The 20,984-nt window shown below is 43.3% G+C and overlaps 1 protein-coding gene across 1 annotated transcript in view; it reads left to right on the top strand.

The window, feature by feature from the left end:
• Positions 1-20,645, top strand: part of LOC131293814 (uncharacterized) — a 33,762-nt gene extending 13,117 nt beyond the window's left edge. The window contains exons 2-3 of the mRNA XM_058321871.1: positions 5,212-5,404; positions 20,095-20,645. Of these exons, the coding sequence (XP_058177854.1) occupies positions 5,212-5,404; positions 20,095-20,645 (744 nt within the window). The remainder of the gene's footprint in view (positions 1-5,211; positions 5,405-20,094) is intronic.
• Positions 20,646-20,984: the final 339 nt, after the last annotated feature.

Raw genomic sequence — 20,984 nt, forward strand, 5'->3', positions numbered from 1 at the left:
AAATGGTAATCCTACAGTATCGTCGTTATTGGCTTGACGTTTTATATCGTGATGTAACGATACGGCTTTATCTTTAATGTTTTGCAAACAGCGGAATTTTTTTTGTGGTTAGATCCTCAATCCATATCAGCAATAAACTCTCCATTTTCTGTATCGTTTCATCACGATGCGACGTAACTATTGTACCCTGCATCAACGCATTGCTTTTCACGGATTCAAGGAAACGATCTTTTGTTTTCACAATGGTCCGTATTGTCGACTCGGGACGATTCACTGCACGGGCGATAGCTGTAAATCCTTTTCCTTTTTCGAACAGCTTCACTATTTCCAATTTTTTAGCAAAAGTTATTGCATTTCTCTTTCTTTTTTCGGTATTTTTGCGTATGTTATTCATTTTACTCGCTTTTAATTTTGTTGACGACGTGTTTTGAATGGCGGTGTAATGATGTGAAAATTTGCAAATGACAAGTGACGTATGATGAGTCTGAAGAACTGAAGTTTACGTCATAAACTCAATGAACTGTCAAAATTTGAACATTCGCTTAAGTCGAATTCGCGTAACTCGAGTGTCGCGTAACTCGGGGAAAGACTGTACAGCTATGACTCTGTACTGTACATTTTGATGCTCGTCTATTTTGATTATTTTATTTATTAATAAATTAGTACATGTTCGCCATAGTTGACTTAACACGTTGCGTACCAAGCGTTTTAGCACAATTTTAGTACAATTGTTTTAATGAAAATTTGTTTATAATATTTGTTAAACCGATTGTTTTCGAAGGCCAAGCAAAAACTTAGCTTCCCAAAAAATTTTTTATAAAATATTCAAATAATTTTTATGTTGCATTTTCAATTATTTATGCGTGAAAAACTTTTTAGAACCAGAACTGCTACCACCCATATTTGGATGACGCGGTACGGAACGTGTTAACATGCCCTTGTATGATATAGTATCAGTGCACATTTAACAGTCTTAAGTCGAGCGCATATCAAATCTAAACCGAAGCTGATTCTTCATAGTATGCAACGGTAGATCAAAGAGGATAGTATTGAAGAGTCAGTAATGAATTATAAGCATACACAGTTTTTATTTTCTATCCGAAGAATGGGACGTCGTCTTAAACTAAGCCGTGGAATATAAATAGCGTTTGCACTACAAAAATAGACAAATTTTTGTTGGTGATAAGAAAAAAGTTAACCAAGCTAATCTAAGGAAGTAAATTTTTATTGTAAAGTTACATCACTTTAATACTTTGAAAAATAATCTGACTGTCAGTATGGCGGTGGACGGGCCATGTTACTATTTGGAAGGTTGTTTTACCATTCCATGTTGCCGCTTCACCACTGTTGCGGGGTTTGAGCCAGTGGTTGGGGTATGGCTCATTGAAGAGCACCCCGAAAGCCGTTTAGGCTCTCGTGAAGCCCTTGCGCTAGAAAGCTCCTAATAGGCAACATCAATGCCGGTTTGCACCTACACGACGACATACCGCCGTCAGAGGGTTGCGGCTGGTCTCGTCGGTTCCCACTTCCCACTTTCCCACTCAGGATCGGCGCGAGGCTGGGTGCTGTTGCTGCTGCTGAAAATTCATTCCTGATGCGGCCATTGACTGAAGACTGGAAAGTAAAACAAGTATTATTTAGTATGGTACATTTGTTAAGCACTACGCATGTAAGGACTTTCCTTAAAGACACCTCTTCAAACGATGATTTAAAATCACGAACATTTTTCGGATTCCACTTTTCAACCATGCTCAAGGCACCACAATCATTGGTTTGCAATACTATACCGATATTTGCTGATGAGTGAAATGTAATTGAAAAGAATTGTATAGAATGGTACAATTATAATTTTCTTTATTTGTAGAAACTTACCTTGCATACAATTCCGTGACGCCCAATTGCACTCCGTCCATCTGTCGATACGCCACAATTTTTCTCCAATACTATTAACATCCGCTCGATCGTGTGTTCTTCAATTGCTGGTTAATTATTTTGAAAAGAATAGAATTAAATTAGGTATTACGTTTATAAGCACGTTGCGTGTAAGAACTTATCCTAATGACACATTGCAGCCTGAGTCCGAGATGGTGAAGCGATTGACCTTATACCTTGTTGATGGTCATCGCAAAGCACACTTGCACTGGAAACTGTTTGCGACGGATCTGAAACGGCAAGGTCGCATCATTGCTGTCGCAGAAGATACGGGGCAACGATACGTCTTGAACCTGCCGCTTGCCAGTCAGAATCCGTGCATGTAGGCAATGCGGTCTAAGTGACACGATCTGCAGCTGCGTCCCATTGCACAATCTACGCTCGGTGTTGAGATTACGGAGAAGTAGTACCGGCAAATACCGCTTCAACCGTAACCTATGCATCGGAATGCCGCTCATGTTCAGCGCGTTAAGAAATTCGGTCGGCAGCATTAGCGTTTCTTGTTCCTCGCTATTCACCAACGTATCGACGGACAGATTCACCTCTTCCGGTTCATTTAGCCCTTCCAACACGCTGTTGTTGATTGCGGTCACGACGACATTCCGTGGTGACAGGATGCGGTCGGTAAAAAAAATCCGGAGTGCTTATATTGAAGACCAAGATCTGGGTATACGTGACCGATCAACGATAGAACGTCGCCCTGCTAACTGGCGAAGGTGGTGTCTAATCGCTGAAGCGTTTGATGCCGACCCTCACCAATGCGGAGCAGAAAATCGGAAGAAACTCCTGAAGATCATTAGCATCCTGTGCATTCGGAGCCGTTTGGAGGCGCATGTTCACCCGCAACCGCAACACACAAAAGAGGTGCCATAGCGGAATCCGTTTGATGCAGTGCTGCACCACTTGCACATCCGTTCCTCTGGGCACGATCGGTAAGTTTTGGCGAAAATCTCCACACAGCAACACAACCTTCCCACCGACCGGACGACGTACTCCGACGATATCTTGAAGCGTTCGGTTCACGGCCTCGAGCGCATACCGGCTGCTCATCGATGCTTCGTCCCACACGATCATAGTCGCCTGTCGGATTAAGTCCGCCAGCTGCAACTAGGCGGGTATGTTGCAATGGAAATTTTCGTCCAAAATTAGAGGGAGTTTGAACGTAGAGTGCACTGTTTTTCCACCAGTGAGAAGCAATGCGTCGATTCCTCTGGAGGCTGATGCGAGAGCAATCTTTGTCTAACGTCGGGTGTGTGCCAGGATAGTCTCGAGTAGAAACGACTTCCCAGTGCCAACGGGTCCATCCAGGAAGTATAGGCTTCCACTTTCCTCGTCTGCCGCACGTCCTCCGCTCTGCTCTGTTTGACTGCTCCGATCCACCGCTTCAGTGAAGGTGTTGTACACCTCACGCTGTTCGGCATTCAACCTTTCTACGTTACGGAGCATTCTATCCAATCCAGTGATGCTGTAAGAGCGTTCTGCACCCTGTGCATGCTGTAAGAGCTCTGGCATACTGGGAAACGTTTCCAGTGTCTTCGGTGTCGTCGTCCCACGTACATACTGGTCATTCGACCGCAAAGCCCAGAAGTGTTCCGCCGCACGCAAAGGGCGATTTTGTTCAGAATCGTCCAGCGAGTAGCGCTCTCGATGTTGCCGATGGTAGTCCTCGCACAGATGATCGGCGTATGCTTCCCACAGGCTGTGAGGGTTTAGTGGCTTACCTTCCGATAGTATTAGGACAGGTGAAGCAGCTGGGATGGCATCTGGAATGATACGGCTTCCTGGTTCGACCGATCCCACTCCGATTCGTCAAGCAGTATCCCGGACCTGGCGGCTGCCTGCTGGAAGGAACCATACACGGAACTGCTTACAGTGCACAAATCTTCGAAGGAAGTTGGACCGTTACGGTAGCAGAGTAGCAATCGCAGACAGTATCGTTCCATGCCGGAGATAGGGCAGTCGACCATTCGGCCAACAACGAAACCGTTCTGTTGGATACGGCGGATTCACTGTTTGCCCGTGCCATCGTGCCACGACAGCCGCTATGTAGCTGACGGTTTTGCGTACCGGTAGTAGGCTGGGATGTCCTGATACGTCAGCCTGCGCGCGTAAGAATCGTTTGCCGTCAGCTGGAAAAACCGTGTCTGGGCAGATGTCGGATTCAATAACTTCAATAAAAGTAAGCGATTTCTTCTAACTCGCAGAAATGCGGGCAGTTAAAAAAAATTTCGCTTTATTTCATCCGTTCTGAGCCAAGAGTGAAGCCCACTTCCTTCTTGGCTCCTATTTATGTCCTTTCTCCTATGGTTCTCACGCGCCCGACCGACGATCGGTAGCCGATCGCGGTCATTCCTCCTTATCAGCTGACCGGGCAAAGGTGACCCGGCGATCTTTTTTTAAGTTCCGACAACTGGCTTGCAAGTTGCAAACAACATAATTTGGGAGCGACCAAATTTGAATGTAACGGTTTCCAACTGTCACCGTTTTGGCCTGAACCTCGAATCCGAAGATCGTCGAGACAGCCTGCGACGTGGAAATGTACCGCGCGTGGATATACTGCTGTATCTCGTCCACTGGTACGGTAGTAGAAACGCCAGGTCGTGTCCTTTATACACGTACTTATAAAGGTACTTCACTTTATGTGGCAATTATACTTATGCAACAGCCACGGGTTGTACGGCAATACGTGGCGGTTGTCCAGCGCTACGTTTTTGACGACAACAGTCCGGCCACCCGTCCTCCATTTGCCGTGTTTCTTCGCAAACCGGCTTAGGAAACCGGTTCGAGCACACACCATCTTTCATGCAAGGAGCAGCCGTTTTCCAGCTTACAGACCGTGGCTTGTCGGTTTCAGCAAGGATCACAAGGCTTTGAGATTGCGGAAGATCACGCTTCTGATACTCTATCACGTGGATTCGAGCTATTTCGAGGCGAAGCACTCCGGCCAACAGGTCCTCCAGCAGGGATTTCAACTTTAGCCGAAACACACGCGCCGTTAGATCAGGTCGATTCTGGCGGAGCAGCAACGCCTCAGTAATCTCCGGCCAGTTCGGGTTACACGTGACCGTGATGAAGACGTCGGGTTGGCCATAGCGTCCTCTCACCGAAAACACAGCCGGTACTCGGTATATTCGCGGGGGAAATTTGCCGCGATGGTGCCCGGATGTCGTGAAGCGCTTACGTCGAATCTTGGCTGTTTTGGTATGCCAAACGTGCAGGATGTAGGAGCGGACACTGCATGGCTTCGAACAACTGATGTGACTCGTATACCCGGTTAAGATATCCGGTGTCACGATCTTGCAGCACAACATCACGTGGATTGCCTTGCTCGGAGCAGAGAAAAATGCCAGCGACTTCAACCACGGTAGGCTGGTTGTAGCGGCGCTGGTCAAGCCCCGGCAATCGTGCGTGTATCCGCAGCATCAAATTCTTCGATCCGCATATCCGCTCGAAAGCATGGTGAAACTAGGCGGCAAGTGGGTTGCATCCTTGCAGAATGTTTTGGATGCGTTGGACTACTGCTCGATCGAGTTTCGGAGTGTATGCCAGACGCGCGTCCACCATTCGATCACTATATTCCACGCTGGCAACGTTCGAGTGAAAAAATCCTCCCGCTCTGCCCTGCGCTGGCTTCCGGATGGAGCGTAGACATTGCATAGGGTGGCAGTATTCTCAAGCCGAACGCAGATCAAATGTAAGTCTAAGCTGCGCTCGACGCGGGAAAATGTTAGTTGCTCGCGTAAAGCGATCGCTGTCCCCCTCCTGGCTTCATTAACGTTTGTCAGTACGTTGAAACCGGGGATTGTCATGTCAGGATTATATACTTCTTGTAGAAATATAATATCCACGTCGGCTGTCCGAGTAAAGTTGGTCAGTGCGTCAAGTTTGGTTTGATTTGATATTGCATTCAGGTTAACTGAAGCAATATTAAAAATAATATCACTTAAGCCATCCATCATGAGGCAGTTTCAGACCGAATCAAACTACGTCGAGGGAAAGGGAAGGAGAGGAGAAGACAAAGAAGATGAACAGTCCAGCACGCTTTGCAGCATTGCTGTCCAGGTCGTCCCCTGGGCGCTTAACGCCTACGATCGTGTTGGTCCCATCGTCAGGATGGGAGACGGAAGGGGAAACGAGCGGGATATCGAATTCGATATCGTCCACTGCCAGACCGCAGGGGACCATCGGCCGATCCTCGTCTTCCCGGGATGTGCCGGCCTTTTCGAATGTGTTGGTTGGGGCTGGCTGAGCCGAAGTGCGTTGCTGCGGCGCGGCAGGTACAGCTGACGTCGCGGCATTATGTACAGGAGCGGATGATAACGGCTTCGGAGGTGCGGTGACCGTAGTTAATTGCAAGTAGTTGTTAGGTGCAACGGTATTGTATTCTAATCATTGACCGACCAATTCATCACACCTGCCTTTAGGACCCACCTGCTTTTTGTCTGCATCGCGTACATGATGAAGCGGAAATAGGTATTCCAAATCATGGAACCAACGCTCGACATCGCGGTTCTGATCGGCATCCTAAAGTTCAATAACGCAGCGGCGCAGCGCGTCAATGCGAGCATCCATATCGGAAGGGCCGGGAGGGCAAACAGAAGGGGGACGATCATGGTCAGCGTTGACGACCGATCGCGGAACAGCAGGGCGGCCGGAGAGCGGTACGTCCTCGCGATGGTTCTCATTGTCCTTAACAGGGCGGCTGGTAGCACTATGTTCGACGATCAGGCTGGCGTCAGCATTGCCTTCCAGGGAAACAGCGAAAGCACGTGTGTCCATGTCATGTTGAGATAAGATGGCGTCGTCACCATTTTGTTGCGACCTCATGGCGATAGTGAGGTTATGACTATCTTCGCAGGCAGGCTCCTAGGCAATAATTTCCAATGATGACTCAGGAGCGGGGCCGGGAACCACCAAGAAGGTGTACAATTGCCGAATTTGTGAAATTCGGAGCCGTGTCGGAGACATCTATGCCGGCCACGCTGAGCGCCCGCAGGAGGTCTTCCTTTCCTACCATGTCGGGAACGATGTAGAATCGGCATACACACACACGCGCACAGAAGATTTTGCGAAAGTTCTGGAAGCAATTGGATGAGTGGGATTCTGAGCTGTAGCAAACCGGAACGGTAACGGTCACTAACGGGCTTCGCGTACGAAGCTTCTAAGAACAAAAGAGTAATGTTGTACTTCTACGTGGGTGTTTATTATATTATAGGTTAGATTATACTTATGCACTAATGCTGATAGTGGTGGCTGCGGCGAGGTGCGTGGGTTCGCCTCGGCTGTCGCTGGTGGATAGGTGACGTATGACCGGCATGCATGTTTATACCGTGAGATCCATTGCCCCAGCCTCCATCAAGCTATATCCACGGAAGGCCTTCACGTACGAAGCTTATAAGAACGGAAGAGCGATATTCGCAGAAGGGCTTCACGTACGAAGCTTACTAGAACGGAAGGATAATGAAGGGTGACCCCGAAAGTATAAGCACGATTTCAACATTAGGTAAAAAATAAAACCTGTTCCAGAAACTGAATTTTTGTTTAACAAATTGTGTTTGGGTTCTGTTCTGGATTATTTGCAAAAAACAAATTTTTTTTAAATTTAATCGTATGCTAATGACCGCACTTTTGATCTGTCGCCTCCGATATGGCTCAGCACAGACTTGTCGTGAACGTTTTTCGACACTTTTGAACGGTTTTACAGTTTTTTTTTGAAAACTGTCGATGTTTTCCGTAGTTTTAACATGTTTCCTCAAGGGTGCTTTCGTTAGCGCCCAAAATATCTCAATTGGTTGGGTCTTGGCCGACTCATCGTCGAGCTGATGAATAAGGATTTGCTGCACCACAGCTTGTCGTACAGCTTCTGGGCCCGATATTTAACGCATGCGGCCTGATTTACACTTCGTTTCGATTTTTTTTTGTTTTTATACTTGGACATTGGCACATTGGACGTTACTTTTTTAGGTACCCATTTGTTGAGCCACATCGCGAATGGAACTTTCCTATTTTTGCTTGAATGCTTTTGCTCTTTCCCGGTTCAACTGTTGGTCGATAGGACCAGGTTTTTGATAACTTTTCGGCGTATCCTCGAAGCTGGACTCTTCCCGAAACTTTTGGATGGCGGTTCGTACGGCTCCGATACTCAAACCTACCGATTTCGCTAATTGCCTTAGCGAAATGGTAGGAGTCGAGCACCATTTGTGCAGAACGCTTTTGCGCTTTTTGACGGAAATGCCTCGCGTTTTAACAGAAACGGTTGAAAAAAATAGTTTCGATGCACTATCTAGTAGGTTTGAATGTAAACAATCAAACACCCGAAGAATCAACTGTTTGGCGTCATCCGTTTTCCAGAAACTTAATTTAGAAATCGTGCTTATACTTTCGGGGACACCCTTTAATCACGGAAGGGCTTCACGTACGAAGCTTACAGGAATAGAAGGGTAATAACGGAAGGGCTTCACGTACGAAGCTTATAAGTGCGACACAATAGTAGGGCCGATATTTGTAATAGGCGGGCAGAAGATTAACAAGATCAGCATGGCACGTCTTTACTCGTCGATAGCCAACGCAGAAGAGAGTTTATTCAATGATATCATGATCATGATGATTCAACATATGACAGCCGGCATTCCATCCGTACGTTACAAAAACAAACTCAATTTACTACAAAGTTTCATTCAAAATATTGTCATCTGGAAAATAATGATGTTTAAAGCATCTAACGCGGACATGACGTTTCCTAACAAAGAGCTACTATTTGATTATTCTGAACTTGTACCATAATCTTCTTGGTTTTGAATTGGCAAGGGACTGATACGACGAGTATTTGAGGAGCTGTAATCTACGAAAAATGATTTTACTGCGTCTGGGTTTGGTTGTCATAAGCATAACACTTGAAGGACATGTGTATCATACTCATCAGCCTTAAATGCTTTTCTTTAAAAGCTGACAACTTCACTGAGGATAATTCCTTTTCGAGATTGCCGTTGATATCTGTCTTTTTGACTATACTTCGACGTTGATTCCACACGCATAGATCATAATCTCTTTTTTTGGCCGTTCACGACGTTTGTTTTTCGTATAGGCACTAATGTCAAATGGTTTGTTCAACCAGATTTTCGAATCCCTTCGAATTTATCGAGTTTCTAGAATATTTCTTCAATCTTGCGTTGAAACTTTTTTCTAATATCATTAACTTATTAGTCACTTTCAATTTATCAGTGCATTGTTCAAAAAGCATTTTTGCAACGTTTATAAAAAGCAAGCAAAACGTTTATTATATCGTTGATTATAAAGGAAACCATCGTGAGATTTTTATTATTTTTTTAAATTTGCAAAACAAAAATCTCATCATCATCATCTGTGAGATCGTGATGACAAGTGCAATGCTTACAAACATTAAGTTTTGACAATACACAACTACGAGACATTTCACATGCTACTTGGTTCTACTTAACAACCTGCTTAACGTACACGGGACACAAGCGCTTGAACTCACGAACGTTTGCAGCCTCGGCAATCTCTCTTGGCATGCTGTTGTACCATTGTATTCCTTTACAAAATAGTGAATTCCTGGCAAATACTGAAGAGAAGTTTGACGTCTTGGGGTCATGAGCCCTACGAGTGTTGTACCGGTGAACGTCAGAACCCTTAACTACTCTTTCTCCAAGGTACCCCGGTAACAAGCCCCTCAGGAGTTTGAATATTAGTATCGTAGTCTGATACACTATCCGCTGCTCTACCGACATCCATTGCAGGACATCCAGCATAACAGCAGACGGCGTGTACCGACTACAACACAACACTAGCCTCATTACCCTATTTTGCACTTTTTGCAACCTTTTGAGCTGTGTCCGATTGCCGAGGAACAATATTGATGGAAAAAAATCAAAATGTGAGATAATTGATTTGTAGAGGTGAACTTTCCCAAAAAAAATTAGGTTGTTCCCCAGTCTACTTATCACCCCACACTTTTTGCCACCTTAGCGATGACTCCATCAATATGTGCACTGAATGTAAGTCCGTCGTCAAGAATGACTCCCAAATATTGCACCTGGGAGACTCGGTCAATTGGTTCCGTGTTGATGGCAATGGAAAGCTGGCTGATCCACTCCCTCCTCGACATCACCATGTAGTGTGTTTTACTTATGTTTAATGCTAGTTTCTTGTATTTCAACCAGCCATCCAGAGCCACCAATTCTGCATTTAAAAGAGACTCTGCCTGTTTCACGTCCTTTTGCGATATAAATATTACTGTGTCATCAGCAAAAAGATTTATCTCGCAGGAACGTAAGACCTGCTTCATGTCATTTATATACATGACTAGCTCGAAGCCCCGGCGAAGCTCGGGGAGGAAAAATGTGATTGAAGTTTTTATTCTTGGTTCATTTTCTATGCTACATTAAGTTTGCCTACATACATATGAGTAGCTGTGATATCACTCGAAGATTTTATTTCATCAATAGTCTAGGGGGCTAAGTGCATGGGTGTTGTTCCGGAGGATCGGAGTTCGAATCTAGGCTGAGAAAAACTATTTTGTTGACGGTTGGGAAATATTTTTTCATGATTTTTTTAAGATATTCAATGTAATTTTTCAAATCCGATAATAGTGCATGGGTGTTGTTCCGGAGGATCGGAGTTCAAATCTAGGCTAGGAAAAACTTTTTTGTTGACGGCTGTTAAATTTTTTTTCCATGATTTTTTTTAGATATTTAATGTACTTTTTCAAATCCGATCACCATCTATACCTGTATTTTCCCTATGGTATCCACTCGTACAACTGGTGTACTGGTAGTGGTGCTCGAGCATTGCATCAGAGGTTTGATGTTCGAATCCCGATTGGGAAAATCTTTTATGGTACGAAATAAAATTTTTCTTCAAAATCTACGTTTGCCATTCAAGTAGCGATATTTCCTCACTATTTCTAACTTGTGCTATGGTTCCTCGGCAAGACTACGGCTTCGCTCTTGGTAAACCCGTGTTCGAGTCCCGTTTCCACTTAGAGTCAGATTGTAGAAAGGCAATGCTTCACGTGCACTGTAAAAATGTAGGGTTTATTGCCTCATCTCATCACGGGACTTTGAAACTGAGATTTATAAAAGTAAAGATAAACAAAATTGGTCCAAGCACACTTCCTTGTGGAACCCCAAGGGTGTTCTCAATGGGATCTGAAACAGATTTTTTGAAAATTGTCCTCTGGGTTCTACCTCAGATAAGATAATCGCTGAACCAACTGAGTTCCCTACCCTCAATACCGAAAGTGCTGTGAGTAACAAGGGTCTCGATATTGTTTCAAATGCCCGCGTTAGCTCCAAGAAAACTGCAAGCACCGGTTGTTCACTGTCCATCAACCCCTTCCAATTCTTGATAAATTCTTTACACTTTGAGGTTGAAATATGTTACACCACTGAAAGGAATGAAACATTATCTTTTTTATCACATAAATCGATAAAAATGCCGAAAGTTACCTGGTGTTATAATTTTAACAAAAGTTACTGCATTGTGATACACCAACAATTGATAAAAATGCCAATATTGTCAAAAATATAGTTGAAGGCTTTTTCGATTGTAGTTGTCTAAGAATTCAATAAGACAATGAAAGTATTTAGAAGGTTCCAAACTATTTCCAAAACATACCCGTAGCACCCTCAAACAACTCCTTTACATTTCAAAACCTAATATAGACGATGATTTTAAATTATGTTGAAAAGTACTCTTCCTAGCTCGTTCAAATAAATTAATTTAATGTGGTAATGTTCATGGGGGTGCCCATGGCGCAGCGGTAGCGCGAGAAAACACCACACCACAGGTGTGGGATCGAATCTCGAGTCTGGCACCCTCCGGTATTACGAACGGCTGACCACCGATCTATAATATACCGTCTTTCGGTCACCGAAACTCTCTTCGGAGAGAGGCCTTGTCCCACTAGGGAATGTCGTGCCACACAAAAAAAAAAAAAAAATGTTCGTCACAGTAAGTATGACTTACATATGAAGCAAACATATACAGTTCTGGTTAGAAAGGCAGGCAGTTTGCTAACGCAAAACGGAGCTGATGCGTTTAAAAAAAATGTTGTTTTAACTCCTATACCTTGTAGGTTATTTGTTGTTGTTGTTGTAGGTGATCAGATTGAACTGAAAAACTTATTTTTAATTAAAGTACGATAGATACACATCACAACGTTCATATGATGATCAAAATTATGACAGATATTGTTGATACAGTTTGAATATTCCATTATTAAGAGTTCCGAAAAGTTAACTATACTCATTATAAGCTACGAATAACACAAAAGATACTACTCTAAATCAGCCTCAAAGTTCAGAAGAATCTTTCTGAGTCTCCAGCTTGAAATCCAATAGTATACTGTGCAATTTTGCTCAAATCGGCTATGTTACAATAAAGTTAGAAAAAACTGTTGTCAAGCATCAACAAACGGTCATATAATATAACAGAAACAACAATAAATATCAAAAAGTTCTGAAAATTGTTCAACAAACCACGTATTAAACCTGAAAAGCAAGTGTCTAACTTTACGTTTGGCTGGCAAATGTATGACTTTTTTTAACTTTTTCGATGCTTGGTGACCGATTTTTACTCTCTCTTTTTGCACATGCTTCGTAGAAAGATAGACAAAGAAGATGTGGTAAGCGAAATTCATTGTTATCAATTCTAAGTACCCTAAAATTAATTGCAAAGCCAGACAAGTGTTCTTTTTTCGACCGTCCTATTTACCGATTGGCACACTGTATGTATGCATAGTCCGGACCACACGCGTGCGGAAGAAACATTTTGGTTGTTTTGAATGTGCGGTACTCGTTCGCTCAGTAGAAAGATCAGAGTGAAGCATACAGTTCTGATTCAATTTGCCCATGCCTGCCAGCTACTGGAAAATTTGAAACCATGTTAAGATTAGACACAACATCTTCTAAGGAGGATTTTACGATGTGCTTTATCTACTCTAGCACGAAACTCAGCATCTATGCGTGGTGATGCAGGTACACCTTCAACCATTACTTTCTTTTCTGGCTGTACATGAACTCCAAGAATGTTGCATTTGGTACACCCATGTTTGGTAGAAAATACCATTAATGGATTAATAAAAGAGCGCGCAGGAGAATCTGCAATAAATGCTCGTACATAAATTGGTATTATTTTACCATCAAATGTTTGGCCTGTTTATTGTAAACTAGCTTGAAGGCCCGGCGTTGCTCGGTGAAGAAGAGGTAGGGAAAAAAGATATGGGTTTACTCTTTACTTGAAAGTTGGATTTATATTATATGGATCGAGCAAGGCATAGAAAGCTTCGTGCATTCGTTGCCGATTCAATCGAAGCTTCCGATTCTCTATCACTCTCCTCTTAAATTGTACAATTTAAGTTGGCACGCTGACCCGACTGATCCCCTCTTTAGGCCGGTCCACATGCTCCGTTTTGCACAACGTTTTAAGTTTGAGCAGTTTTAAGACGGAGTGAAAACGTTGCAATTGTGAGCGTCCTGACGGTACAGTCTTATTTGTGCGTTTACTCATTCTTGAGTGATATCGCAATGGAGGAGGTTCTCCTGTGGTCAACTTTTGCGTGTTGTCTTGCTGAAAAAAGATTGGAATGTCTCAGAAGAACCAGGCGTTGAAAGTGGTCGCAGAAATGGCTTCTAAAAAGGCGGGACTTTTCCCATACTAGATTATTGCGTGAATTACGTGATGAACCGAATGACTGGCGGAACTACTTGAGAATGGACATGAACACGTATTCTTACTTATTGGAGTTAGTCACACCGTATATAATCAAACAAAATACTTGTTTGATACTTGGGGGTCCGCGACAGCCGAGCGGTAGCGCCGGTTAGAAATTCGGCCCATGAGCGCCGAGGCTCACCACCTCGACGGCGTGGGTTCGAATCCCAACCGAGACTGGACCCTCCCCTGTGCGAGAGGACTGACTATCCACGTACAACAGGGAAACAAGTCTTGTAAGCCCCTAACGGGGCAGGCATGACCAACAAGGTCGTTACGCCAAGAAGAAGAAGAACTTGTTTGAGAGCAGTAAGATCACCACATGAAAGGCTAACAGCAACTTTAAGATTTTTGGCAGACGGAAGAAGTTACAAAGACTTAGAATTCACAACTGTTGTACCAAAACAATCGTTGAGTGATATCGTTCCGGAAACAAGTGAAGCTATCTTCAAGGTGCTGAAAAATGATTATATGAAGGTAAATAAAACTACTTTTGTCTAAAACAATTCAAGTTCGTATTAACTTTATTAACGATTGAAGTTCGATTCAAGTTCATATTAATTTTATTATAATTCCAGTTTTTATGGTAGTGAACAAAAATAAAAAATATTTTAGTTGATGTCGTCCCACGTTGATTCGAAAGTAGATACGTAGTTTGCAGCAGTTTCTTTGTGAGGTAGTGCTTCTGGGATGTAGTTATGTGGCTGTGGCGGAGTTTGTGGCAATTGATGGGGCGTATTTTGTTGACCCAAATTGTTTGGCCATACTGTCCATTCATTGAACTAAAGTCATCCTGTCGATGGCAAGCCATGTCAACCATTTGAAAGTTTCTGATTAGCGTGCCCATCTCTGCTTCGAATACCATGTCAGAAATAAGTTTCTGAGCTATTGCGTTTTGCGCACTTGGGAGGCCTCCCTCTTAGTTATTTTCACACATGTTTTCCGAACACCTGAAATGCATCCTTTGCCTGTAGCGATTCCAGTTTCTGTCTTACCAATTTCATGACCTCAGTTGTACTATCACTTTTGTGAACTCTCTTTCTCTTACGAGTTGACTTGTATGAGTGTTGTCAGAATAGGGAGTTGATGGTTATGTTATTGGAGTAGTAGCAATCGAGGAACTGGGTCCACTATCAACAAAAGTTTCATACACATCTTCATCCACCTGGAAATATAAAACAATTATTATCGTTTATTATCGTTACTAGCTCAATTGCCCGGTTCCACGGGCTGCACTATGTATTTTTTATGTGCCTTCAAACCTTACATTTTTTAAACAGTTTTCTTGCATTCACCTTCCCGGATGTCGCAAAAATTGAATCGGACAGATATAAAAGACAGGAGATCAGTAATGAAAGAGTGTGCCAACAACACCCGCATATTTCGCTCCCGGATTATGACTGTGCGTTGGCGATCCCGTTCTGGCCCACTTGAACAGATAGCGTGCTGGTCTCCTTCAGCAGCTCTCCCGGGAGAGCGCTGTGTGACATTGAGAGATCGCATGTTGTGTTCTCTCGCAGCAGTGCTGTAGAACGAAAGCACTTCCTCAGTGCTCATAGCATACGTTAAAACAGAATGCAGTCCTACTCTTACTCCTTGATAATTGGTACTCGGACATCGCGATCCTGTTCACAGCAAAGCAAAACGAGTTGCGCCAGATCCTGCAGTAACAGGCAGTGGATTTCTACTCCTTCCTTAAGTACACTCCGACTCAACTAACTTAATGACAATTTTCATATAAAAGAATAAATCCTGTTTTCTCTGTTCATGTAATACGTAAAAGTATAAAATAAATTAAATGAAAAAATAAATTTTCAAAACAACAGTTTTTCTTTAAACGTACTAAAAAATAAAAAATAATGTAAGTTAAATGACATATGTATTTATGTATAAGTTTTTTGTTTTTGTCATTATTCGCATAGCATCGTAGATGGCGATCGAACTGAGAGCAATCTCGATGCAATGCGAATAATGATCAAAACAACAAACTGATACATAAATACATATGTCATTTAACTAACATTATTTTTTATTTTTTAGTACGTTTAAAGAAAAACTGTTGTTTTGAAAATTTATTTTTTCATTTAATTTATTTTATGTGCTATCTAGGAGGTGAAATGTGGAATTTCAGTCAAATGTAACATTCATTCAACAATTTATTCCAAGTCCAGTTGAGTCACTTTCAAACCATTGAAATCGGTACTGTCCGACTTCATGTTAATCTTAGGAAGCTTTGAAACTATTTTTGCTAAACACTGTCAATCAAACATCTCCTTCAATTTCCTCGTGTTTGTCCATCGGAGTGACCTCTGGATTTCTCTGATGGTAGATTTGTATATCATGGCGATATTTTTGTTTTGTGTGTGACTGTATTTTATATGAATTTGTGTTTTGCATGTGTTTCGAATCACTTGAAGAATCGTGTATTGGAGAAAACAGTTCTAAGGAAATTCGCCATCACTTCTGTTGGTGTTGCATTTTTTTTTCTTTTTTTTTTTGTTAAATTGTACCATTGCTAGTTACTATATTGCTAGTACATATTATAAGACCATTGCTAGTTACCCGGTGTCGAGTATTTTTTTTCACTTGACTCTATTGAACATATTTCATAAGGCCTGGGCCCGGACCCGGTGCCGCACGAAAATTTTAAATTGCTTCAAAACACAATTTCAACATGATTTTTTTTTTTTGATAATCCAAGTATCTTAACTCTTTCCCAAATCAGCTGGTTGCTATAGCAATCAATGCTATGTAACTGTCGGTACTTTTTGTCAAAAGCAAATACGCTTCCGTGGCAAGTTAGCGACTTCAAACCGAGAGACAAGCGCATCAGGACCGATCATGTAGATGCTAATTCAGCTATTCTGTGGCGGGATTGTTGGTTTGGATAGTTTTTCCTATTCCAGCAGCAGGTTGCTGGTTGCATAGCACACTTGCATGCAACTTGAGATTGCGTGCAACATGAGATTGTACAACTTGTAAGCGCACTTTGCTAAATTTTATAATTTAGAGATTTAACTATCGTATTTATTATTATAATTATCATTTTTATTATATTACTAGCTCGAAGCCCCGGCGATGCTCGGGGAGGAAAAATGTGACTAAAGTTTTTATTCTTGGTTCATTTTCTATGCTACATTCAGATTGCCTACAGACATATTAGTAGCTGTGATATCACGCGGAAATTTTCTTTCATCATTAGTCTAGGGGGCAAAGTGCATGGGTGTTGTTCCGGAGGATCGGAGTTCGAATCTGGGCTAGGAAAAACTTTTTTGTTGACGGTTTAAAAAAAAAAATTTCATGATTTTTTTTAGATATTTAATGTACTTTTTCAAATCTGATCATATTTTGTTACATAGATTTCAAATTATCATAACCATTATTAAATTAACAGCTTGGTGGTTCAATTTATTCACATAGCTATATAGACCTGTATTTTCCCACTGCTATCCACTCGTACAACTGGTGTACTGGTAGTGGTGCTCGAGCCTTGTATCAGAGGTTTGATGTTCGAATCCCGAATGGGAAAATCTTTTATGGTACGAAATTTCCTCATAGCGTATTTCCTCAGTGATATTTCCTCATTATTTCTAACTTGTGCTATGGTTCCTCGGCAAGACTACGGCTTCGCTCTTGGTAAACCCGTGTTCGAGTCCTGTTTCCACTTAGAGTCAGATTGTAAAAAGCATGCTTCACGTGCACTGTATAAATGTAGGGTTTATTGCCTCATCTTATCACGGGACTTTGAAACTGAAATTTATAAAAATAATAATATTATTTATTTATTATCTCTCAACGAAAGATTCATGAATCCCTTATAAGGCCGAGGTTCATTCAGATTCATGAGTCTGAATCAGGTTAACACAACTCTAGTTTAAATTAACTAGGTAAAACGGCCCGGTTACACGACCCAGTTACAGGACCCAGTTACAGTGCCCGGTTACAGGGCCCGGTTACAGTGCCCGTTTACAGGGCCGGTAACAGGACCCGTTTACAGGATCCGGTAACAGGGCCCGTTTACAGGACTCAACCTTATGGATGTAATTTTATTATTAATTTTATTCTGCGTTGGTTATTTTTCATCACGTTAAAGCACCACCGTTCCCAAGAGTAAACGCAATGTTCGACAAAAATTGTTTCCATAACCACGAAAACGTTTTATTTCCCTCCTATTACAAACTTTGAATGAAACTGTGTCCGTAGATTTCCACTTTGCTTTGTTTTATTTTCCGGCAAAGTAACCATCGATAATCAAAGTAACCATCGATAATCAAAGTAACCATCGACCACCAAAAACTCGCTCATCAAATCGTTCACCCGTACAGAGCGCAACAAAATTTCCCCTGCATCCTTATTATCCTTAGCAAAAGCAGAACGCGTGGGAAAACCAGTATGCTGTAGTGCATCTCACTTTCGCGCTCGCTTCGCTCGTTCGTTGCTATATTGCTATCTAAGCGATACAAAAGCCGAACATTGCATCTCGCTTATGTGCTTGCTACGCTCAATCGTACTGTCTAACTAGGGGTCCACACTACAGCGCGACGTCGCCTGACAGGAGCTGAACTCCATATAAAAAAAACCTTGCGCGATGTCGCGCGAATCGCGCTAGATTTTTTTAGCATGGAGTTCAGCGCCTGTCAGGCGACGTCGCGTTACGCGACGGTGCAGTCTGGAAAGCGTGTAATCGAACCACCACGTTACTGGAGTTTTTATACCGGACTAGGTAAAACGACCCGGTTACACGACCCAGTTACAGAACCCAGTTACACGACCCAGTTACAGGACCCGGTAACAGAGCCCGTTTACAGGGTCCGGTAACACGGCCAATTTACAGGGCCCTGTTACAGTGGCCGTTTATAGGGCTCGGTTACAGTGACCGTTTACAGGGCCCGGTTACAGTGCCCGTTTACAGGGTCCGTTTATACTGTCCGTTTACAGGGCCCGGTAACAGGGCCCGTTTACAGGTCCCGGCTACAGGGATTATAACCTAACCTTATGGATGTAGTTTTGTTATTAATTTTATTCTGCATTGGTTATTTTCATCACGTTGAAGCAAAACCTTTCCCAAGAGTAAATGCAATGTTCGAAAAAATTGTTTCCATAATCACGAAAACGTTTCATTTCCTTCTTATTACAAAATTTCAATGAAACTGTGTCTGCATATTTCCGCTTTGCTTTGTTTTATTTTTCGACTACCACGGCCCAGTTACAGGTCCCGGTTACAGGGCCCGTTGACAGGTCCCGATTACAGGGCCCGTTAACAGGGCCGGGTTACAGTGCCCGTTTACAGGGCCCGTTTACAGGACCCGTTGACTGGTCCCGGTTACAAGGGCCGGTAACAGTGCCCGGTAACAGGACCCGTTTACAGGGCCCGGTTACACGGCCCAGTTACTGGACCCGGTTACACGGCCCAGTTACTGGACCCGGTTACACGGCCCAGTTACTGGACCCGGTTACACGGCCCAGTTACAGGACACGTTTATAGGGCCGTTAAGACGGCCAATTTACAGGGACCGGTTACATTCCCCATTCACAGGACCCGTTTACATGGTCCGGTAACACGGCCCGGTTATATGGCCCAGTTACAGGACCCAGTTACTGGACCCCGGCTACAGTGCCCATTTGCATGGTCCGTTTACAGAAGCCATTTACATGGCCCGGTGACACAGCCCGTTAACAGGATCCGTTTGCGTGGCCCGGTAACACGGTCAATTTGCAGGGCCCGGTAATAAGGCCCGTTTACAGGGCCCGGTTACAGGGCCCGGTTACACGGCCCGTTAACAGGTCCCGGTTACAGAGCCCAGTTTTTAGACTTGGTCACATTGCCCGGTTTCAGGACCCGTTTACATGGCCCGGTACCACGACCCGTTGACAGGGCCCTTTAAGTGGCCCGATAACACGGTCAATTTACTGGACCCCGTTACATGGCCCGGTAACACGGCCCGTTTACAGGGCCCGGAAAAAGGCCCGTTTTCAGGGCCCAACCTTATGGATGTAGTTTGATTGTTGATTTTATTGTGCGTTGGTTATTTTCATCATGTTGCAACACCACCTTTCCCAAGAGTAAATGCAATGTTCGAAAAATTTGTCCCCAAAATCACGAAAACGTTTCATTTCCTTTTGTATGCCCAGAGAAAACGGGAACTACATTATATGGTATACGGAACATACGGTATATGGTTTCCTTAGCGACAGCACAGCGCGTAAAGGGAAATACTTACGCTGTAGGGGAACCTGACGCGTCAGCACAGTGCATCTCACTTTCGCGCTCGCTTCGTTCGTTCCCCTTCGCTATTGCTATCTAAGCTCAAGGTCGAAATTGCATCTCGCTTACGTGTTTGCTTCGCTCAATCATACTGTCTAATGGAACATATTTATCATATCCCGTATACGAACTCCAGTAACTGAGTGCCCAACTGGCGGATCTAGAACGCCGGGAGCTAAATATTCCAGCCCCCGAAATACTTCAACCTCCATACAAGATGGAGGTGGCATATTACTTACTGGGAGATCAAGCGTTTGCAATGAAAGAATATTGTCTTCGGCCATATGGAGGGATGCACGCCGCAGACTCCATAGAACGTTATTTCAAACACAGGCATTCGCGAGCGCGTCGTGTAGTCGAAAATGCATTTAGTATTGCCGTGAAGCTTTGGCGTGTTTTATCGAAGCCAATTGAACTGGAACCCCACGTGGCGGAAAAGGTGGTAATGGCAACGATTCATTTGCATAACTTCCGACGACGGCATCTATTGTATAATTATACATCAGCTATCCATCTGCCCCCGACTAGAAGTACAGAATCTAGTTCTGCTGCTCATAACGAAAATAGTGGTGAAGAACTACCTTCTTCGATGTTGTCGCTGCCGGCTCCTCTAAGGCCTACAAGAACTTTGCAAAATATGCGATCGCACTTAGCGCAACATTTTAAGGCTAATGATCCGTTACCATTTTCCCTTCCGCATCCTCATAGACAATAAGGTACTAGTGAAATATTTTCAATCAATATACTAACGGAATACAGGTGAATCCGTCCTCCGGTTAATCCGACCCCGGATAATCGACGCCCTTCTGTATTTTAAAACATCAACAAAATAGGGATTAAATTTTTGTTCCAAGTCATGTAACCGCTAAGGTATCCATGATGAACATGATAGGGCCTTAAGTTAAAATAGTTGATTATGCGGTAAAATCCCAAATGAAGCCCCCCCTGCCGAAATCGCTGTCGTGGCTACACCATTTGTGAGCGGATGTACCTAAAAGGTATGCAATGGGTGAAACAAATGCCGTTGTGTGAACCGTTTGAATTGAATGTCTCG

Source organism: Anopheles ziemanni, chromosome 2, assembly GCF_943734765.1.
Source record: "Anopheles ziemanni chromosome 2, idAnoZiCoDA_A2_x.2, whole genome shotgun sequence".
NCBI lineage: Eukaryota > Metazoa > Arthropoda > Insecta > Diptera > Culicidae > Anopheles > Anopheles ziemanni.